Raw genomic sequence first — 24,445 nt, 5'->3', positions numbered from 1 at the left:
GAAAAAAAGAAAAAAAAAAAGAAAATAAATAATAAAAACACCATCAACCTCTTTTTTGTGGAAGTTTTAATAGCCAAGGGAATAAAATAAAATGTGCCAGCAGATCACACACACACTGGAGACAGGAGGTGATCCTAATCAACAAGTTGTATGACCTTAGTACTGTCACAATGTCAGGTCAACTTGTGAAAGTGCAGGAGGAGGGGGGGGGAGAGAGACATCATCTAAATACAAATAAAAAGAAACAAGCAACAATCCTTCTAATAATTATCATCATCTGCTGCTTTTCTCTCTTCTGGCAAGAAACACTCCATCCATTTGCAGAAAGTGCCTGGGGAAACCTTACATCAAAACTAATCACAACGATTAAAATCAGCTTTTCTGTGCAAGGGGAGAGTAATAAGCAAGTTGGAGGCTGGAGCTTGACTGGGATTTTTTTTATTTATTTTTTTTCCTTTTTCCCCCTTTACACACAGAAAATAAAACCAGCAACAATACATGTGATATCCTATGTATGTATTTCTATACTGTACAGCCATATATATCTATAGATCTATATATATATGTGTGTATGATAGGGGCTAGGACTTGGGAGCCAGGCTAATTTCATTTCATCTTTTCTTCTGCAGATTGATTTAGACTGGAGGTAGAGGCATGAGCTAATTGTATCCTGATCCTTGCCTTGAGGGGTTTCAAAGCCCTGGAGCAACTATTCTCTGTATTTTGTTCTGTCTACCTTAGCCAAGCTATTGCATTTCTCTCTGGTGTAGCGAGCAGAGCAGATCGCTGAAAGAAATCAGGAGCAAGAGCCACAAAAAACAAAAAGGGGAGAAATCCAGGCGAGCAGGGGGAAGTTGGGCAGCGGCACACTTGGCTCTCTCCATGTTCCAGGTAAGGATCTGATGGTTCCAGCTCCTCTATTATGTGCTATGGAGGGGATGGCTGGGGACTTTAGGGCGCAACTTGCTTTTACGCATGTGCCAGGTTCCTGGTTAATCTTTTTTTTTTTTTTTTTTTTTTTCCCTTTCCCCCTTCCTTTCATCATCATCATCATCACTTCCTTGATGCACTCACTGGGAAATAAAGGGAGCGATCGGTGTCTGTGCTGGGGCTGTGAGGGGAGTCAGGGGAAGCGGCGCCCAGGGGGGCACTAAGTACAGGGGGCATGGAGTGAGTGCGGTTAGTGGCACTGCTTGCTCTGTGCACACTGTGCTGTGTGCCCGGCTGGAGTTACTCCACAAATATGTGGTAAACTCCGGCGACTTTCTTCTAGCTTAGTGTTTCCCAACCAGGGTGCCTCCAGCTGTTGCAAAACTACAACTCCCAGCATGGCCGGACAGCCTTCGGCTGTCCGGCCATGCTGGGATTTGTAGTTTTGCAACAGCTGGAGGCACCCTGGTTGGGAAACACTATCTAAGCTCTCGTGTCTTCTGCCTTCCTTTTGCTTTTTATCCACCTCTGTATGAAAGACGCCATTGTGCTGCTGCAGATTTGCCCTGGGGGGCATGGAGGGTGTTTTACTCTTACACGGCGAGGCTGAGGGCTGCAGTGCCCGTGCAGCACTTCGTGGGCGATGCCAGGATGTGCCCCGGCTGCCAGCCGTCCTCCTGGAAGGGGTTTCCTACGGGAATTATTACCTTTCACAGCAGACAAGACGACACCAAAGGGGCAGTGTGTTTATGAAAAAAGGATGTTGTAGTTACCGCCGGGAGACACTAGGGGGCGGTGGGCGCCTGGCTGCTGGGAGATTGATCAAAGTGATGGCTTTGCCCTGTCTGCTTGGCATCTGTGTGTATGAAGTGTGTGGGGAGTCAATGAATGGAGAATTCTGAATAACACATGTAGAGAGAGATTATATATATATATATATATATATATATATATATATATATATATATATATATATATATATATATTATACACACACAATGTAATAAAATGTTACCAGTATAGAGGATTGTATCAATGGGATAGGCACAAATACACTTGTTTTGCTGTTGCTCTCCTAGTATTTTTGAACCATGCAGTAGGTGCAAGATACAAATATTTTGTAATATTGTTTTCTTTCTTTTATTTAGTATTATGCAGATCACCCTGACTGGCAGTCCTCTTTTATTAAAGCAACCTGCTTGCCTCTAAACACCATTTTAACCCCTTCTGGTCAGTTTGCTCTTCTCATGACCAGACACATTTAAATTCAAATGGATTGGAAACTATAAAGTAACTTTTTATTCATTTATGAATCATTTTCGTAGTGTTTTTTTTTTTTTCTTTGGGGGGGGGGGGATGAGGAGGAAAACTTGAAAAAAAAATTAAAATACGTGTCTTTTTATTAATAGCAGATGTATTTATTTATGGTTAGTGTACCTATCATATCACAGAGAAAATAGTGCTTCTATATGTTACTCACTAGGTCGTGCAGATGCTTTACTTTTTTTTTTTTTTTTTTTTTTTTTTTTTTTTTATGTGTCTATCTACTGTATTTGGCTCAGAAATCCCTCGACTCTGCTGCTCACTCATTCTGACATCCACTGCTTAGGAAAGGAAGTGTTTAAAGGGGTACTCCGCCCCTAGACATCTTAACATGTCAGATTGCTGGGGACCCCCGGGATCTCTGCTGTGGCACCCTGCTATCATTACTGCACAGAGCGAGTTCGCTCTGTGCATAATGACGGGCGATACAGGGGACGGAGCAGCGTGACATCACGGCTCCGCCCCTCGTGACATCATAGCCCGCCCCCTTAATGAAAGTATGACAGTGGGCGTGGCGGCTGCCACGTCCCCTCCCATAGACTTGTATTGAGGGGCGGGCCGTGATGTCACGAGGGGCGGGGCCATGATGTCACCATGCTCGGCCCCTGTATTGCCCGTCATTAGCACAGTGCGAACTTGCTCTGTGCAGTAATGATAGTGTGGTGCCGCAGTGGAGATCCCGGGGGTCCCCAGCAGTTGGACCCCGGCGATCTGAAATCTTATCCCCTATCCTTTGAGTACCCCTTTAAGGCAAGTATAGAGCCTGCCCTCACTCACCATGCATTCACTTCCTCCCTGAGTCTGTTGCGCTAGGTCTCTTTATCTAATCATTTTAGGCTGCTCTGTAACCCGCTCCTCTGTTTTTAGACAAGAATCTGATAGACAGGAATGACAGGGGAGAGCACAGAGGAGAACTAGTCCCAACCTCACTTACTGGACTTTGTCCCAGCCTGTGCTATAGCTGGGATGAAGATGATGCTGAAGCTGGATAAGAATATGTTCTGGGTGGTATTGGGACTCCTAGTGGTCTTTTCTATAAGCCCTGATTTCTCTAAAAAGGAAGGAACATTTTTTTTTCTGATCTGTATTAGGAAGCTTAATGTTTTGCTAAGATGTACAACATATAAACAGTTTTTGATTCTGACAGTGCCCATTAAAATTGTCCCCTTTTTGTTTCAGTCCTTTCCATATAGCAGATATAGTACAATAAATGGAGACAGATTCCAGAAGCCATTTTTTTTTCTAAACATTTCTATATAATTTTTTTTTCATTTAGAGCTCCTTATTATTTTATATTTTACATATTGTTCCCCATAAAATCCAAAAACACCTTTTGGGAGATAAAGAAACATGGTCAGGCTGGGACTTCCGTCCGTAATACAGATGCAAAAAATGCCCAGGTAGTACGCTCGTGTGAAACCGGCATAACTGGGGCTCAAATATTAGTCCCAGATTCAGGGGGAATACATTTTTATTTTTAATGCTCTATGTAAAGCAGATCTGGGTCTGCTATGACCAAGCAGCTCCTTTAGCTACCCAGTACCTGGCATTCACATCGCCTTATGGCTCCTGTTGAACTGTATACACACTGTTCTTTGAGTGCTGTATATACAGTGATTGAGAAGGTTGTCCCAACCTTATCTCTTATCTGGAGTGTCTGGCTGCCAGCTCTCGGACAAGTCAATGGGCATTAAGCAAGTGGGTAAAATTCTACTGTTGGTCAACTTTTTCTCATTCGAAGGTTTAGTAAACAAAAATAAAGGAAGGGAAAAGGGAGTACAGAAAAAAAAGGGGGGGGGAAAGGGGTACACAACCACAAAAACAATAACAACAACAGTTCCATAAGGAGTTCACATAAAAAAATCCTCTGTTGCTAAAGAAAGAACAAAAAAAACTGCAATAAACTAAAGGAAATAAAACAGGCATATCAAATCAGATCTCCTGCAGTTAGACCAGAGATAAAGAAAAAAATGTAAGAAAAAGATAAATTGAAGTATGTATAAGAGAGAGAGAGAGAGAGAGATCGAGATCATAAGGGAAAGAGTGGGAGAGACACACAGCTTAGGAAGAATACAAGGCTCTATAGTAATCAGACTGGGAGAACTCCGTCCGCGGGCACCACAAGAGCCTGTGATGAACAGTTTGTTTATGAGAGTCTGGTAGGAGTTCCTCCATAGGATGAATATGAATAATCTCAGAGAACCAATCTGTAATTGAAGGAAGGCTAGTATTTTTCCCAAAAAATTCCACTTTTATCCAAATTCAGAGCACCATAAGCAGGGCTGTCATCAGGGCAGTACTCACGTACTGCCAATATAAAGGGGGCTGCTGCCAGGTCCTTTTTACCCCTGTGAGTACTGTCCTGGCTATAAGCAGAGACAGAGTGACCGTTAGTAAGGAAATCTATATGAATTCTGGCCTTGCTAAAAAAAAAAAAAAAAATATGGGGCATGTTTCATGCATTAAATATATTATGTCACTTTCTATGAGACAGTTTTAAAAAGTATAGAGCAGTGGGTATGGCTGAGAGGAGCCATAAACTGCTTCAAATGTATTAATGCATGTGCAATTGACACTGGTATAGAATAAAAAATCCTTCTAAGGCTGCATTCACACCTCGTTTTTTACATACGGGTGCCGAATCCGGCTGGGGAGGGGCAAACCGGGCGCTCCTGTACCTCAGCCTGTGACTCCATTTACTTTAATGAGCTGACCGGAGTCAAACGGTGACTCCGGTCGGCTCAGTTTTGACCTGTATGCGTTTTCCTGACCGGACCTAAAACCGTAGTATACTAGGGTTTTAGGTCCGGTCCAAAACTGGATACGGGTGGAAACTGAGCCGACCGGAGTCACCATTTGACTCCGGTCAGCTCATTAAAGTAAATGGAGTCACGGGCTGATCCGGCTGGGGGGGGGGGCAAAGCGGGCGCTCCCGTACCCCAGCCGGATCAGCCCGTGACTCCATTTACTTTAATGATCCGGATCCGGCACCCGTATGTACAAAACGAGGTGTGAATGCAGCCTAACACACTTTTTTATCAGCATTTTTGAACACATGTAAATCCCCATGAAGTGTTTTGGTGGTGTTTTTATAGTGCTTTTTAAGTTCTAAAGAAAAGCCTATTAGAATACTGCTAGAAAAAAAAACATATCTAGAGTATCCTGCATTTAAAAAACAAAAAATTTCACAAACTGAAAACATCAGAAAAAAATGCAAAATAACAAAAATATTGGGGGTTATTTACTTATGTGGTCCTGACAGTTTTTTTTTCTCTCTGGTTTTGCCCCCCAAATTGTGTCTTACACTTTGTGCGCCAGATTTTGCAACCAAAATACCTGACCAACTGATTTTACTCAGAAAACCTGAAAAGGGGGCGTGGTCTCTGGAAATGTCCACCACAGTTCTGAAAAAATCCCAACAAATTTATAAAATTGTGGGGTGCCAATTAGTTGTCACAGCAACCCGAGATCTCTACTAGGCCTTAGTGGGAATCCTATTGCACTGCATGTTAATCGTACTGTGCTGTATTGCCCCTCATATATAGCATTTTTTATTTTTATTTTTTTGGAATGTTGGCCCACAAATAGTTTTTTAGTCTCTTCTTTATATTACAATATATGGCAAAATAGAGGGTGCCAGGAAAAAAAAGTACAACTTTACAACTGAGGAGAAACAAAAATGTCATTGTTTGCTTTGTTTCTGCAGCTCCCATGCAGCTCTATGCATCTCCATGGCAGCAGACAACAACGAACCACCTATATGGGGGTTTTACACACAGCTTTTTTTTTTCTTTTTTGCAGTTTTTTAGTCAAAGCCTGAAGTAGATTTAACCCCTTAAGGACCGGGGGGTTTTCCGTTTTTGCATTTTAGTTTTTTGCTCCTTGCCTTTAAAAAATCATAACTCTTTCAAATTTACACCTAAAAATCCATATGATGGCCCAAAAATCTATGGTGAAGCGGGGGAAAAAATCATTGTGCGACAAAATTGAAAAAAAAACGCTGTTTTGTAACTTTTGGGGGCTTCCGTTTCTACGTAGTACATTTTTCGGTAAAAATGACACCTGATATGTATTCTGTAGGTCCATACAATTAAAATGATACCCTACTTATATAGGTTTGATTTTGTCGGACTTCTGGAAAAAATCATAACTACATGCAGGAAAATGAATACGTTTAAAATTGTCATCTTCTGACCCCTATAACCTTTTTATTTTTCCGTGTATGGGGCGGTAGGAGGGCTAATTTTTTGCGCCGTGATCTGAAGTTTTTAACGGTACCATTTTTGCATTGATAGGACTTATTGATCACTTTTTATTCATTTTTAAATGATATAAAAAGTGACCAAAAATGCACTATTTTGGACTTTGGAATTTTTTTGCGCGCACGCCATTGACCTAGTGGTTTAATTAATGATATATTTTTATAATTCGGACATTTCCACACGCGGTGATACCACATATGTTTATTTTTATTTTTATTTACACTGTGGTTTTTTTTTTATTGGAAAAGGGGGGTGATTCAAACTTTTAATAGGGTAGGAGTTAAATGATCTTTATTCACTTTTTTTTTTCACTTTTTTTTTGCAGTGTTATAGGTCCCATAGGGACCTATAACACTGCACACACTGATCTTCTATGTTGATCACTGGTTTCTCATAAGAAACCAGTGATCAACGATTCTGCCGCATGACTGCTCATGCCTGGATCTCAGGCACTGAGCAGTCATTCGGCGATCGGACAGCGAGGAGGCAGGAAGGGGCCCTCCCGCTGTCCTGTCAGCTGTTCGGGATGCCGCGATTAGCCGCAGCTATCCCGAACAGCTCGACTGAGCTAGTCGGGAACTTTCACTTTCACTTTTAGCCGCGCGGCTCAGCTCTGAGCGCGCGGCTAAAGGGTTAATAGCGTGCTGCGCCGCGATCGGCGCTGCGCGCTATTAGAGGCGGGTCCCAACTTCACTATGACACCGGGCCCGCCGTGATATGACGCGGGGTTACTGTGTAACCCCGCGTTATATCAGAAGAGCAGGACCAAGGACGTACCGGTACGTCCTTGGTCCTTAAGGGGTTAAAGGGGTACTCCGGTGGAAAACGTATTATTTTTTTTTTTATATATATATAAATCAACTGGTGCCAGAAAGTTAAAAAGATTTGTAAATTACTTCTATTAAAAAATCTTAATCCTTCCAGTACTTATTAGCTGATGAATACTACAGAGGAAATGATTTTCCTTTTGGAACACAGTGCTCTCTGCTGACATCTCTGTCCATTTTAAGAACTGTCCAGAGTAGGAGAAAATCCCCATAGCAAACATATGCTGCTCTGGTCAGTTCCTAAAATGGACAGAGATGTCAGCAGAGAGCACTGTGCTCGTGATGTCAGCAGAGAGTTCTGTGTTCCAAAAAGAAAAGAATTTCCTCTGTAGTATTCAGCAGCTAATAAGTAATGTAAGAATTAAGATTTTTTTAATAGAAGTCATTTAGAAATCGGTTTAACTTTCTGGCATCAGTTGATTTGAGAAAAGTTTTCCACCGGAGTACCCCTTTTAAAGAGAATGGGGAATATGAAGGGATTACCTAAAGTGTAACTGCCGTTTCAGAAAACATTTGAAATATTAAAAGTTTTGTTTATTGGAGACCCAATAAACAGAGTCCTCCCCGATCAAAACTTTAGAAATTCCGCTACGTCAAGTTTTCTGAAATGACAGTTACACTTTACATCCATACTTTATATTCCCCATTCCTTTTGAATTCCCTTTTGGCTTTAGTCCGAAAAACTGGAAAAAAAACCAAAGCTGTGTGTCTGGGAACCTTCTTCCCCTTAGGTCGGTTTTTACACTAACTCAACATGTAAACCTTATGGAATCCATATTATGACCACAAGTCCAGGTCCAATTGCAGGTCTGATGACCCAAACTGACTGCTGCCAGTCCTGGTCATGAGTGCGACAGTCAGGCCATAAATGCAAAAATGCTTGATTGATAGAGCTGTCCATGTATAGGGAGAGATCTATGAATCAAAGCTACCAGAGACCACCCCAATCGCTTGTGGTTCAGACAGCATGAAAGTTATGACAGTTTTCCTTTGCTACTTCAATGTTAATATGCAGCATCACTCAGTTTAGAGGCTGCCAAGTGAGAGAGGTGATATTTTAATAAATGCTATTTTGCAATTCTTTTATAATATGAAAGCTATCTAAAAGATAAACCATGTGCATTACTTTAAAGGAGTTGCTTGGATTTTTTTTTTTTTTTAAACTTGAGAGCTGGAACTGACATTACACATAGAGAAATAACTTTCCTTTCCTTAATGATAAATGATGTACATGACCTTATTACTGCAAGCCTGGCAGGGAACATAGGGCCAAATCAATACTGATCATGCTACACCGTGGCATTTGCCAAGGCACCCAGCAACAGAGCATGACATTAGACCCAGTAGTCCATTAAACTGGGTCTCCTCTCATAATGCATTCACTGGTTGTTAAGGTACATACCTCTCTTGGCTACTGTTCCTGTTGTATGCTTGTTTTTTTACGGAAGGAACTATACTTTTTAATAGCATCCTTTATTTTACCATAAAATGTAACATATGAACCAAAATAAAATATTTGCATTGTGAAATTGAAAACAATAGGCAGCAATGAAGATAAACAGCAAATGTGCATACAACTGTTGCCTTTATCAGTTTGAAGGCCAATGAACATGATCATAACACTGTCCTTTAAAGTGCCCATACACCTTCAATAGCTGTTGGCTAAACCTTCTTTTGGCTGACACTCTCCTGTTCACCCTATATACATAGTAACATCGTTCATAAGGTTGAAAAAAGACCAGAGTCCATCTAGTTCAACCTATAACCCTAATGAGTCCCTACTGAGTTGATCCAGGAGAAGGCAAAAAACCCTCATACTAGAGGTAAAAATTCCTTCTCGACTCAAAATATGGCAGTCAGAATAAATCTCTGGATCAACATTCTGTCCTGAAATATCTAGTATACATAACCATCAATGTTATTATTCTCCAAAAATGCATCCAGACTCCTTTTGAACTCTTTTACAGAGTTCACCATGACCACCTCCTCCGGGAGAGAATTCCACAGTCTCACTGCTCTTACAGTAAAGAATGCCTGTCTGTGTATTGGTGTAGAAACCTTCTTTCCTCTAAGCGTAGAGGATGCCCCCTTGTTATAGATACAGTCCTGGGTATAAATAGATCATGAGAGAGATCTCTGTACGGTCCCCTGATATATTTATACATAGTTATTAGGTCTCACCTAAGCCTTCTTTTTTCTAAACTAAATAACCCCAATTCTGATAATCTTTATGGGTACTGTAGTCCTCCCATTCCCCGTATTACCCTGGTTGCCGTCTTTGAACCCTCTCCAGCTCCACTATATCTTTCTTGTATACTGGTGCCCAGTACTGTACACAGTATTCTATGTGTGGTCTGACTAGTGATTTGTACAGTAGTAGAATTATTTCCTTGTCGTGGGCATCTATGCCCCTATTGATGCACCCCATGATTTTATTTGCCTTGGCAGCAGCTGCCCGACACTGGTCACTACAGCTAAATTTACTGTTAACTAAGACTCCTAAGTCCTTTTCAGTGTCAGTCATCCGAAGTGTGTTCCAATTTAATACATAATCCCAGCCTGGATTTTTCCTCCCCATGTGCATAACCTTACATTTATTAGTGTTAAACCTCATCTGCCACTTCACAGCCCAAACCCCCAAACTATCCAGATTCATTTGTAACAGTGCACTGTCCTTTATTGTGTTTACCACTTTACAGAGATTAGTATCATCTGCAAAGATTGCTACTTTACTATTCAACCCATCTACATGGTCATTAATAAATATATTACATAGAACAGGACCCAAGACTGACCCCTGTGGTACCCCACTAGTAACAGTCACCCAATCAGAATAAGTACTATTAATAACCACCCTCTGTTTCCTATCACTGAGCCAGTTACTTACCCATGTACACACATTCTCCCCCAGCCAGATCCTGCTCATTTTATGCACCAATCTTTTATGTGGCACCGTATCAAATGCTTTGGAAAAATCCAGATATACGACGTCCAGCGATTTCCCCCTGGTCCAGTCTGATGCTCACCTCCTTATAAAAGCTGATCAAGTTAGTTTGACAGGACCGATCCCTCATAAAGCCATGCTGATATGGTGTCATACATTTATTTACATTAATGTTTGGCTTGGTTGTGAATGGGGAGAAGGGAGGTAAGCTGCTGCCAGACATCATTGGAAGTGGTTTATCTCCAGGAAAAAAACACAGAAGGGCCAGACAGTTCAAATCCCATACCCAACCCTTCACCGACATAGGGGGAGATTTATCAAAACCTGTGCAGAGGAAAAGTTGCTGAGTTGCCCATAGCAACCAATCAGATTGCTTCTTTCATTTTGCAGAGGCCTTGTTAAAAATGAAAGAAGAAATGTGATTGGTTGCTATGGGCAACTGGTCAGCTTTTTATCTGCACTGGTTTTGATAAATCTCCCCCATCATCTTTCAGGAAAGAGTCAGGATTCCTCCATATACATTAAAAAGTCGGACAGTCACACTCTAAAATCTGCGGGGTTGGCAGCTATTTTTTTCTAAAAGTAAAGGGATTTTTAGACAGTATATGCCTCATATTTTAAATGATGAAGATGAATCCATATGAAGTCACTGAGAAAATCTTAACGGGTCCTACTGCAAGTGGTTCTATGAATGTTTTTCGGTTCTTGGAAAGGAAAAAAGCTGCATCCTATTTGATTCCATCTAGCACCATCCACCCTCCTATATTTTCAGTCAGAGGGAAAGAGACATACCGTATTTATCGGGGTATAACACGCACCGGCCTATAACACGCACCCTCATTTCACCAAGGATATTTGGGTAAAAAAAGTTTTTTACCCAAATATCCATGGTAAAATGAGGGTGCGTGTGTGCGCGTGTATACCCCGATACACCCCCAGGAAAGGCAGGGGGAGAGAGGCCGTCGCTGCCCGCTTCTCTCCCCCTGCCTTTCCTGGGGTCTAGAGCCCTGCTGCCGGCCCTTCTCTCCCCCTGGTTATCGGCACCGCTGCCCGTTCTGTCCCCCTGACTATCGGTGCCGGCGCCGATAGCCAGGGGGAGAGAAGCGGCGCCGACAGCCAGGGGGAGAGAAGGAGCAGCGGCACCCATTGCCGGTGCCACTGCCCCGTTGCCTCCCCCCATCCCCGGTGGCATAATTACCTGGGTCGGGTCCGCGCTGCTCCAGGCCTCCGGCGTGCGTTCCCTGCGTCGTTGCTATGCACGGCGCGGCGCACTGACGTCATGCGCCGCGCCGTGCAGCGCATAGCAACGACGCCGGGGACACACGCCGGAGGCCTGGAGCAGCGCGGACCCGACCCAGGTAATTATGCCACCGGGGATGGGGGGAGGCAACGGGGCAGCGGCGCCGGCAATGGGCGCCGCTGCCCCTTCTCTCCCTCTGGCTGTCGGCGCCGGTACCGATAGTCAGGGGGACAGAACGGGCAGCGGCGCCGATAGCCAGGGGGTGAGAAGGGCCGGCAGCAGGGCTCTAGACCCCAGGGAATGCAGGGGGAGAGAATCGGGCAGCGACGGCCTCTCTCCCCCTGCCTTTCCTGGGGCGGTATCGGCGTATAACACGCACATAGACTTTAGGCTAAAAATTTTAGCCTAAAAAGTGCGTGTTATACGCCGATAAATACGATATTTATTTATGGTTTTTTTTTTTTTTTTTTTTGGCTGAAGAGAATAGGTCAGAGATCTACATCATCTTATCCAGCAAGAAAAAAGTGAGAAAACTAAAAAAAAAAAAAAGACTAACAAAATAGGGATATTTTGGACACTTATGTATCTGATAAAAATATATGTTACAAGATACCGGTAAACAAGTGCAGAAGTCAAAAAGTTGTGAAACAAAATATAAAGTTCAGGGTACCATCATTTTTGTCCAGGCCAGTTTCTTTATTCATGTATTAATTTATTTATTTTTTAATGATTCTGTAAAACCATATTATTCAAACCATTTATTCATACATTACTATGATCCATTCATTATCTACGTTTGACTTTAGAGTCAAGAGGGAGATTCATCTAGACCTGTGCTGAGAAAATGGTGACCAGTTGCCCATAGCAACCAATTAAATGGCTTCTTTATTTTTCACAGGCCTTTTTTTTAAATGAAAGAAGCAATCTGATTGGTTGCTATGGGCAACTGGTCTGATCAACTTTTCCTCTGCGCAAGTTTTGATGAATCCGTGCATTAACATACCTGCAGGCCTGGCTGCTTGGCTACTTCAGTTACAAGCAGATTTGGAGCGAAGACCACGAACGGTGTGTGAGACTGTCTGTGAGTCAAGGGGCAGATGTGATGTCGATGCTGCAGTCTTCCTGCTGACCTGCCACTGCACTACGCTGATGGCACAAAATTGCTGATGACATTTTTGAAGACAAAAAGACCCCAAAGACTTGTTGGGTCAGTACCATGGGAGGAGGGGCAAGGTGAGGCAGGATCTCATGGTACTGACTCAACAGACTTTTGGGGTCTTTTTGTCCATCTTTTATTGACATGCAAGAATTACGGACACAACCCTTTGGCAGATTGCTCCTATATGAATGCCTGATCTGTAAAGTGGATTTTTATGCAGTCCACATAACCAGATGTGATGTTTCTGTCACCATTGTTAAAGGGGTACTACCGTGGAAAACTTTTTTTTTTTTAAATCAACTGGTGCCAGAAAGTTAAACAGATTTGTAAATGACTTCTATTTAAAAATGTTAATCCTTCCAGTACTTTTTAGGGGCTATATACTACAGAGGAAAGGCTTATCTTTTTAGATTTCTCTGATGTCACGACCACAGTGCTCTCTACTGACCTCTGCTGTCCATTTTAAGAACAGGAGAAAATCCTCATAGCAAACATATGCTGCTCCTGACAGTACCTAAAATAAACAGCAGAGAGCACTGTGGTCGTGACATCAGAGAAATCTAAAAAGAAAAGCATTTCCTCTGTAGTATACAGCCCCTAAAAAGTACTGGAAGGATTAAGATTTTTAAATAGAAGTAATTTACAAATCTTTTTAACTTTCTGGCACCAGTTGATTTAAAAAAAAAGTTTTCCACGGTAGTACCCCTTTAATATGGTTGGAGTGCCCATTGGCTACCTCTTGAAGCTCTAAATGGCTCCGGTGATTCATCCTGTGACATCACGTTCACTGGAAGGAACAGGAAGTCAGGGCAAAGGTAACATGGCAAGAAATAAAGAAATCACAGACCAAGCAATGTTAATTTATTGAAAAGTCTTGGAGAACCCCCTCAAAGTCTATTTTGCTGAGGAGACCTAGAAATGCTTCCTCCCATATTTATACAGTATGTTGTCTTGAAGAGTCATTTATCAAAACACTGTAGGAATTTTATAACTATATCTTTCTAGGTCCTTTCTGCAGATTTAGACTGTGAATTGAGTTAAATTTTTCATTAGTATAATTTGTTTGTTAAAAATATTTTCCTTCTGCTCATCACTTGAAAGATTAAAGTATTTAATTAACAGCTTTTATGTTAACATACATGATTTTAATTTTTTTAATCGCTATGGAATAGTTTTCCTGAAATGAAAGCAGCAGATTTTTTTTTCAAATCTACTGCAGTAACTTTGGTGTATTAATTATGCCCGGGGCACAAGACAGAATGTTCTCTCACTCTAGAGGGCCCTGTTACATCTGAAACTGGAAAATACAATCTTTTGTTCAGCAGTGTTATAGCATGGCTGTGTTTAGAGCTAGGAGTAGTTATTTTTTCTTCTTCTTTATCTTAGAAAGAACAAACAAACAACAACAAAAGAGAAATCGTGGTTATGCTCAGTAAGCAACAAACCTATACAGGCACAGAATCTTATTTTGAATAATATAACCTACCGTATATACTCGAGTATAAGCCAACCCGAATATAAGCCGAGGCCCCAAATTTCACCCCAAAAACCCAGGAAAAGTTATTGACTCGACTATAAGCCTAGGGTGGGAAATACATCATCCCCCCATGTCATCATCCAGACCCCCCGTCATCATCCCCCCCCCCCCATTCAATCCCTTCATCAGTGGTCTTCAACCTGCGGACCTTCAGATGTTGCAAAACTACAACTCACAGCATGCCTGGACAGCCATCGGCTGTCCGGGCATGCTGGGAGTTGAAGTTTTGAAACATCTGGAGGTCCACAGGTTGAAGACCACTGCGGCCTTCGTCATCATCCAGACCCCCCTTTAGTTTTCTACTCACCTCCCCTCGGTGGGAAGGAAGGGTGAGCTGGTCCGGGCCATCCATGCTGCAGGGACCGTCCGATGGGGATGGTTAGTCGTTCCAGGCTGGCCATCTCCCCCGGGAGGCCCTCTTCTCCGCTCCGGGCCGGCCACGGACTAGTGACGTTGCCTTGATGATGACACGAAGGGACGTTCATGCGCAGGGACGGACGTCCCTGTGCGTCATCGTCAAGGTAACGCCACTAGTTCGGGGCCGGCCCGGAGCGGAGAAGAGGGCCCTCCCGGTGAAGATGGACAGCCCGGAACGACTAACCCTCCCCACCGGACGGTCCCTGCAGCATAGATGGCCCGGAACAGCTCACCCTTCCTTCCCACCGAGGGGAGGGGAGTAGAAAACTAAGGGGGGGGGGGGGGTCTGGATGATGACGAAGGCCGCAGTGGTCTTCAACCTGCGGACCTCCAGATGTTTCAAAACTACAAGTTGTATTATTGCAAATCTGGAGGTGCACAGGTTGAAGACCACTGAGAAGGGATTGACAGGCAGAGAGTTCACTCGAGTATAAGCAGAGGGGGGGCGTTTTCAGCACAAAAAATCGTGCTGAAAAACTCTGCTTATACTCGAGTATATACGGTAAATGTTACATTAGGATGCAGCTATTTTATATTTACATGGAATGTGTCATCAGAAAATGACCTGCTGTTTAACCCCTTAAGGACACAGCTCATTTGGGCCTTGAGGACACAGCCAAGTTTAAATTTCCCTTTTTTGTTTCCCCTACTTTCCTTTTAGGAGGCATATCTCTTGCCTTTTGCCATCCACAGAGCCATGTAGGGCTTGATTTTTGCACAACCAATTGTACTTTGTAATGACTTCTCTCATTTTACCATAAAACGAACAGCACAATGAAAAAATTATTATTTGTGGGGGTGATGTGAAAAAAAAGCTATTTTGCTACTTTTGGAGGAATTTGCTTTTATGGAGTGCACTTAACAGTAAAGCTGGCGTGTTTTCATTTTCCGTGGGTTGACAAAATGAAAATGATACCCATATGTACATGTTTGTCTGTTTCTGTACTACAAGGTGGGCCATTTATATGGATACACCTTAATAAAATGGGAATGGTTGTGATTTTAACTTCCTGTTTGTGGCACATTAGTATATGTGAGGGGGGGAAATTTTCAAGATGGGTGGTGACCATGGCGGCCATTTTGAAGTCGGCCATTTTGAATCCAACTTTAGTTTTTTCAATAGGAAGAGGGTCATGTGACACATCAAACTTATTGGGAATTTCACAAGAAAAACAATGATGTGCTTGGTTTTAACGTAACTTTATTCTTTCATGAATTATTTACAAGTTTCTGACCACTTATAAAATGTGTTCAATGTGCTGCCCATTGTGTTGGATTGTCAATGCAACCCTCTTCTCCCACCCTTCACACACTGATAGCAACACCGCAGGAGAAATGCTAGCACACGCTTCCAGTATCCGTAGTTTTTAGGTGCTGCAGAATGGGCAAAACAAAAATTGGAACAGGACCCTCAGTTTACGCAGAAGATTTTGTTCAGTAATGAGGCAAACTTTTATGTGAATGGTGAAGTTAACAAACAAAACCACTGCTATTGGTCTGACACTAACCCACATTGGATAGATCCCTCCAAGACTGTTAAAACACAAAAATTGATGGTATGTTGTGGTATATGGGGTACAAAGATAGTGGGGCCATTATTCATCAATGGAAACCTTAAGGCCACTGGATGTGCGAAATTGCTACATGATGATGTGTTTCCCTCTGTATGCACTGAAGCTGGCACGTTCCCTGAGTTTTTCCAGCAAGATGGTGCACCACCACATTATGGGTGTCAGGTCCGAGCATTCCTAGATGAACAGTTTCCTGGAAAGTGGATTGGTCATCGTGGGCCAGTTGCATGGCCCCCAAGGTCTCCCGATCTGACCCCCTAAGACTTTTATCTTTGGGGTCATCTGAAGGCAATTGTCTATGCTGTGAAGATACGAGATGTGCAGCACCTGAAACTACGGATACTGGAAGCCTGTGCTAGCATTTCTCCTGCGGTGTTGCTATCAGTGTGTGAAGAGTGGGAGAAGAGGGTTGCATTGACAATCCAACACAATGGGCAGCACATTGAACACATTTTATAAGTGGTCAGAAACTTGTAAATAACTCATAAAATAATAAAGTTACGTTAAAACCAAGCACTTCATTGGTTTTTTTTTTTTTTGTGAAATTTCCAATAAGTTTTATGTGTCACATGATTCAAAATGGCCGACTTCAAAATGGCCGCCATGGTCACCACCCATCTTGGAAAGTTTCCCCCCTCACATATACTAATGTGCCACAAACAGGAAGTTAATGTCACCAACCATTCCCATTTTATTAAGGTGTATCCATATAAATGGCCCACCCTGTACTCAAAAAAAAGTCAATCTTTTTGTAAAAAGCCAGTGTGCTTAAAATTGCCAAATACTGACCACTATAACTAATTGTTTGTGCCGTGATCAGTAGTTTATATCTGTACCACTTTTGAGTATATTTTATTTATATGATTTGATGTGACCAAAAAAACTGCAATTTTGGACTGTTTTGCTACTTTAATATGTTTACATTGTTCACTGTTCAGGAGTTGGGATGAGCGAATCAAATCTTACGAATCGGAATTTGTTACGAATTTCATGAAAAATTTGATTCGCAACAAATGCAAATATTGGTAAGATTCGATCACGTGAATTGCTTCATTAAACTCCATTTAGTGCGGTCCAGGCTCCAGGGCATCTAAAATGGTGGATCCACATGTGAGAACATGGGGCAAGGAATCCTGGGAAGGTGGGAACAAGGGTAGGCGGGATGACCCTGAATCTCATGCAGCATGCAGCCTATCAGCAACCAGTCACTCCTGTGATGTCACAGCCCTATATAATCGGCAGCCATATTGCAGCCAGTCACTTCAGTCTCTCACTGCAGAGATATAGATAGGGACAGACAGCGCTGTGTTTTGGCCAGAAAAGCTTTTTTCCAGCAGCGATTCACCTCCTAGTCTTATCAGCGTTCTGTTGCACAGAGGGACAGAGAGCAGTGTGTGTTGCACAGAAAAGCATTCTTACTGCAGTGATTCCCCTCCCAGTCACAACAGCGTTCTATTACAGAGAGGGAATGAGAGCAGTGTGTTGCACAGAACAGCAGCGATTCAGCTAAAGCACAAATCCTGCCTAGAAGCACTGATAGGAAAGGGAGTGAGATTGAGAGAAAGAGTGCAATTTTGGGTGTAGTACACAGCGACTGTGTGCTGCAGAACTAGTGTGTACTGCTGGTGTTGTACACAAATACTTTTTTAACCTCTTAAAGGGGTACTCCACCCCTGGCATCTTATCCCCTATCCAAAGGATAGGGGATAAGATGTCAGATCACCGCGGTCCCGCTGCTGGGGACCCCGGGGATCGCCGCTGCGGCACCCCGCCATCATTACTGCACAGAGCGAGGTCGCTCTGTGCGTAATGACGGGCAATACAGGGGCCGGAGCAGCGTGACGTCATGGCTCCGCCCCTCGTGACATCACGGCCCGTCCCCTTAATGCAAGTCTATGGCCCGTCCCCTTAAAGCAAGTCATCACACCCCCTCCCATAGACTTGTATCGACGGGGGCGGGCCGTGACGTCACGAGGGGCGGAGCCGTGACATAACAATGCTCCGATCCCTGTATTGCCCGTCATTACGTACAGAGCGATCTCGCTCTGCACAGTAATGATAGCGGGGTACTGCAGCAGCGATCCCCGGGGTCCCCAGCAGCGGGACCCCGGCGATTTGACATCTTATCCCCTATCCTTTGGATAGGGGATAAGATGTCTAGGTGCGGAGTACCCCTTTAAGGATGCCGGGACCCCGCATCACACCAGGTCGGTCCCGACTGCTAATGATAGCCGGGACCCTGGGCTAATAGCGCGCATCACAGATCATTGTGCCGCGCACTATTAACCCTTCAGACGCGGCGATCAAAGTTGAAACGAAAGTAAAAGCTTCCCAGCAGCCCAGTCGGGCTGATCGGGAATATCGCGATAAAATCGTGATGTCCCGATCAGCTAGGAAGCGAGCGGAGGTCCCCTCGCCTGTCTCCATCGCGGCCGATCAGCGTTTGATTGCTCCAAGCCTGAGCTACAGGCTTGAGCAATCGAGCTCCTAGAACGCTGATCCATGCAAAGCTATGGCTTTGCAGGGATCAGGGTAAAAGATCAGTGTGTGCAGTGTTATAGCCCCCTATGGGAGCTATAACACTGCAAAAAAAAGTGAAACAAAAAGTTAATAAAGGTCATTTAACCCCTTCCCTAATAAAAGATTGAATCACCCCCCTTTTCCCATAAAAAAATGAATAAAAAGCTATCAAAAAGTCTGATCAATGCAAAAATGTTACCAATAAAAACTTCAGAACACGGCGCAAAAAATTAGCCCTCATACTGGCCTGTACGCAGAAAAATAGATGACAATTTTAAACGTATAAATTTTGCTGCATGTAGTTATGATTTTTTTTCAGAAGAATAACAAAATCAAACCTATATAAGTAGGGTATAATTTTAACCATATGGACCTACAGAATAAAGATAAGGTGTCATTTTTATAGAAAAATGCACTGCGTAGAAACAGAAGCCCCCAAAAGTTACAAAATTAATTTTTTTCTTCAATTTTGTTGCTCAATTTTTTTCCGTTTCGCCGTGGATTTTTTGGTAAAATGTCTAATGTCACTGCAAAGTAGAATTGGTGGTGCAAAAAATAAGCCATCATATGGAATTTTATGTGCCAAATTGAAAGCGTTATGATTTTTAGAAGGTTATGAGGAAAAAATGAAAATGCAAAAACGCTGAGTCCTTAAGGGGTTAAGCTTACTGTAGCGCATTGTCCTCCCCTCATAAGTGCATACCACATTCGTACATCTAAGTGTACTATTTTGTTCCTGTTAAAGTCTCAAGGGCCTAGATAGTGTGAAAGGCCAGATAAAAGTACGCACCGGCTGGTGTTGTAGACAAATACTTTTTTAAGCGTAGTAGAGAGTATTGTACTCCCCTCATGTACGCACTAAGTATGTCAGGCAGAGCAGTGCCAGGACATACACAGAGGAGTGGTAGAGGCCTAAATTCATCAGGCAGAGGTCACAGCAGACTAAGGGCGAGTGACAGCGAGAGGCTAGAGCTCCAGGTATCAGCTAGCGGTCATGTCTTGACCAGCAACCCATCTGCCGTCATTGATTGGTTAACACGAACATCCACTTCATCACAAGTGACATCTGATACCCCCAGTCAACAGTTGGTGGGTTCCTCAGACACAACCCTCAGTTGGCATGACCCGGGAGCAGTCCCTCTCCTCCCATTGCCTCTGTCCTATGCTGTTCCCTACCCCACAAAAGTATCTTATTCTGTGGGTTCAGCTCCACTATTTAGTGAGGATGATCTATTAGAGAACAGTCAGCAGCTACTGCCCAGCCAAGAAGTGGAGGAGACACCAGCCGCTTCCTCCACTAGGTGGGCAAGTAGTGATGAGGAGAGTGGCGTGGGAGGTGGTGCTGCGAGCAATCAGGCTCCTGAAGCAGACACTGTTGAGGAACCTGAGGAGGACATCAGTGACATGCAGACACAACTCGATGATGATGAAGCCGATCTGACTTGGGAGTCGGGTGCAGAAGGGGCTTCATCATCCTCAACAGGAGAAGAGGGTTGCAGGTTGCTTGTGAGACAGCAGCTGAGCCAGAAAGGTAGTAACATGGTTGGCAGTCAGCATGGTGGCAGAAGTGGAAAGTCTGGAGCCAATCGTGCCCAGGGTAGACCACCCATTTCGCAGCAGCCTACTTTCCCAGGAGGTAGTGAAATAGAGGTTCCTGGAGTCAGCAGCAGTAGCAGTCAATCAGTGCGGACTGTTGGTGGGAAAATCAGCTACTCGGCGGTGTGGCTGTTTTACATCAAGCATCCGGAGAAGGTTAACATGGCCACAAGCAAGATGTGTCAGCAGAAGGTGAAGCGTGGCCAGGGTCCTAATGTTGGCACCACGGCCCTGTGTCAACATATGCAACGTCACCATAAAGCGGCCTGGGAGAACCCTGGCTCCGATGTGGTGGTCCAGCCTACTGCATAACCCAGTGGCACGCTGCTCCGTTTCAGCCAGCCAAGGCTCCACCACCTCAGCTGAAGGGAGCTGTGTATCATACCCATCTTCTGTCAATCCAGATGCTCCTGCTCCTCCTACTTTGAGTCACTCAAAGGAAACTTTGCATGCACTTTAGCCACTCGTACACCGCAAAGCACACTCTCCTTGAGCTGCAGTGTCAGAACGGTATCCCCCAACGTAGTCTGATTTGCGACATTTCTCTCATACCCATCTTCTGTCAATCCAGATGCTCCTGCTCCTCCTACTTTGAGTCACTCAAAGGAAACTTTGCATGCACTTTACCCACTCGTACACCGCAAAGCACACCCTCCTTGAGCTGCAGTGTCAGAACGGTATCCCCCAACATAGCCTGATTTGCGACGTTTCCACACGTTGGAATTCCACCCTCCATGTGTTGGATCGACTCTACAAACAGAGAAAAGCCATCACCTATTTTTTGATGATCCACGCAGATAGGGGGACTCCCTGCTGTAACTTCAATGTCAACTAGTGGCAGCTCATACGTGACACCTGCCGTTTGCTCAGGCCCTTTGAGGAAGCCACAACGTCATTCCACTGCTTCATTTACTACAACACATGAGTGAGCCCTGTGGGGGCTGAACTGGAAGAGTAGGAGGGGGAGGGGCACAGTAGAGCACAGTTTAGGTTTCGCGAGATGGGCGGTTTTTCTATCTATCTGACAGGAGAGGAGGAGAAAGAGCAGCTAGAGGAGCTAGAGGGTTATGAGGAAGGCAAGACAGAGGACCCAGACACACCGTGGAAGTATGCAGTGGAGATGGAGGCAGGGAGTGTCTCCGAGTCACTTGCACAAATGGCACGATGCATGCTCACTTGCTTGCATAGTGACCACTGAATTGTCACCATTGGGCAGCGGGATGACTTCTGGCTCTCCACCTTATTGGACCCTCACTACCGGCACAAAATGGGGGACTTTTTTACAACCACTGAGAGGGAGGACAAACTGACCTACTACAGAGAGATCCTGTAGTAGGCTGATGCCTATTGCGCCATCGTCCATCCTCTCGCAGGTCTGACTCAGGGGGGCCCTCTGCGCTCACCTTCCACTGCCATGGCTGCTGGGGAGGGGAGGGAAGGGGTGGCAGGAGAAGTACCAGCTCCATCAGCAGCAGCCTGAGTCTATAGTCACTGATGAGTAGCTTTCTTCACCCGCATAGTGAAGCAACTCAGCAGCAGGTAGACAGGGAGCAGGACTTGAACCAGCAGGTGATGGCATACCTTGACATGCCCATGCCAACACACCTAGAAGATCCGCTGGACTTCTGGGCAGCCAAACTTGATTTGTGGCCACAACTAGCAGAGTTTGCCCTGGAAAAGCTGTCCTGCTCGGCCATTAGTGTGCCATCAGAGCGGGTGTTTAGTGCGGCGGAGGCCATTGTAACCCCAAGGAGAACTTGTCTGTCCACGAAAAATGTGGAGAGAATGACGTTTGTGAAGATGAATCAGGGATGGATCAGCCAGGATTTCCACCCACCAATGCCTGATGCATCAGAGTAGATTGACCATGGTGCCAAATCAAATTTTTCTAAAATTTGCTCATCTCTATACAGGAGCATTAACATTATATTTAAATATTTCTGACATTTCCGCATGAGGTGGTACCAAGTACGTTCATTTTGTGGTACTATTTTTATTTGTAAAATGAAAAAAGAGGGTGATTTCATTTTTATTTGGGGAAAGGCTTATTTATATTTTGAAAAACTTTATTACTTTGTACATTTTGTCAGTTGCCACAGGGGACTATTTATAGCAATCTTTTGATTGCTATTACTGTTTAGTGCTATGTGTTGGCATAGCACTGATCAGTAATATCAGCAAGCCAGAAGGCAGACTATGCAAATCAATCCCAGAAGAGTGGATTAGAGGAGGTAATGAGACCTTCAGCCACGATTTTCACTCATCAGACCCTGCAAGTGCACTGCGTATACAAGGGTCGCAACTAAAATTTATGTGACCGGTATTGACCACTGCATATAAAGGGTTAGTGGCGGACATCTGCATTATCGCTGATGTCCACAATTAGCAGCAAGGTCCTGGCTGCTAATAGCTCCTGCGCTTGCTTCATGTTCATGATGTAAATGTGCGTCATGGTGCATTAAGTCCCAGGGCAACATGATGATGTACTTTTACGTTGTGGGTCCTTTGGGGTTAAATCAAGTCTTCATTTTATATGGGCACTGTCAGATATAAAAACTTTTTATGTGTTTTACATCTTGGCAAAACAATAATTTTTCTATTATACTTCTTTTCAAAATTTTCACATTTTGCTAAAGAAAAATGCCCCCGAAATCCCACCACTAGGGGTCCCCATACCTCCTGGGACACTGAGTCCCACAGCAGTATGAGCCTGTCCAAGGGTCATGGACACAAGATGGCTGATTGACAAAGCTGCAGGAGAAACACAGCTTGCAGCAACACTGCTGTAACACAGAGTTTTACCAATCATGTGCCTCCAGCTGTTGCAAAACTACAACTCCAAGCATGTCTAGACAGTCAAAGGATGTCTAAGCATGCTGAGAGTTGTAGTTTTGAAAAAGCTGTAGGCACACAGCTGAAGGTAACAATGCTGCAGAAAAGAGTTATCCAAACACTGTATCTCCAACTATTCCAATACTACAAGTTCCAACATTACAGGACTGGCAAGGGATGACACACATGAATGACATAGGAGTATATAGAAAATGAAAATGTATGCATAAAAAAAACTTTTACCACTAAACCTTTGCACTAATTTAGGAAGTTATACACTCACCATATTGTCTGAGTGCAGGCAATCTCCAATAAGCATTGGCCCTCATTTACTATTGCAAACCTGACGGGTTGTGTGCCAGATTCTGTCTGCCCCAGAACCTGTGCCAGAATTGAAAAGAAACGCGACTAACTCTCCATCTTACTAAGAAAACCTAGAAAAGGGGCGTGGCCGTCAGGGAAAAGTGGGGCGTGGTCACCGAAAGGGGCGTGTTCCTGACATTTTCACAAAAACCCAATATATTTACTAAGGTTTCCACAGAAAATGTGGTGGATTTCAGCTGAGGAAAACCCTACAGATCAGAGAATGTGTGCAAAATGTAGGGAGACCTTAGTAAATACTGTGGATTTTTTTTTTATTAAAACCCACAAAGAAACCTACACTCCACTCTGAAATCAGGGCCATTTTGTGTGTGTGTGTGTGTGTGTGTGTATATATATCTATATCTATATCTATATATATATATATATATATATATATATACACAGCGTAACTCCTGAGAGGAAAGGGTTACAGAGCAGGGCTGCCAGGCTCCTCCAAGAGCAGTGAGTCAGCAGAGTGAGGGGGCAGTGTTAATATGCAATTTTTTTTCTGAAATATTGGTGATAGAGAAATACATATTACATTTACATGATCAGGATGAGGTACTGAGTGACACATAACAGTTTTGTTTTTTGTGGGATCTAATAGGTACCTTTTTTTAAAAAAAAATGTAAGAGATTGTGGTGATGTGTTTACTAATTTTATTTCACTATACTGTATATTATAGAATCCTAAAATCTTCAATTTTCAGTCTGGTCACTAAGCCTTATATTAAGCTGACGGTTCCTGTCCTGTAGTGATCATTTTTGAGTCTTTTCTCCCTTATCATCGCAGGCAGGTTTACAGTGAAGGTTCAAGCCATTCAATATAGGCAAAGGACGCATGTCCTCTCCTCCACTGGCTGAGCTTTGCTGTAAAGCATATGTTAAACCCTCTTGAGGGCACAGCCAATTTTCATGTTTGCA

General features: G+C 43.6%; 1 protein-coding gene across 2 annotated transcripts in view; it reads left to right on the top strand.

Moving 5' to 3' along the window:
* The first annotated feature begins 679 nt into the window (after positions 1-679).
* Positions 680-24,445, top strand: part of KCTD1 (potassium channel tetramerization domain containing 1) — a 136,723-nt gene continuing 112,957 nt past the window's right edge. Inside the window, exons 1-2 of one of the 2 annotated variants that reach the window (XM_056521771.1) lie at positions 12,577-12,591; positions 14,072-14,117. Coding sequence is in view for 1 of the 2 variants with exons in the window: in XM_056521770.1 (XP_056377745.1) it covers positions 883-891 (9 nt within the window). In the remaining variant the exon portion in view is untranslated. Of the gene's footprint in view, positions 892-12,576; positions 12,592-14,071; positions 14,118-24,445 lie in introns of those variants that run through there. The other variant, XM_056521770.1, reaches the window with a different exon arrangement.

The sequence above is a fragment of the Hyla sarda genome, chromosome 5 (genome assembly GCF_029499605.1).
Source record: "Hyla sarda isolate aHylSar1 chromosome 5, aHylSar1.hap1, whole genome shotgun sequence".
Taxonomy (NCBI): Eukaryota; Metazoa; Chordata; class Amphibia; order Anura; family Hylidae; genus Hyla; species Hyla sarda.
The sequence above is the reverse complement of the archived record's forward strand: the minus strand, read 5'-3'. Positions and strand labels throughout refer to the sequence as shown.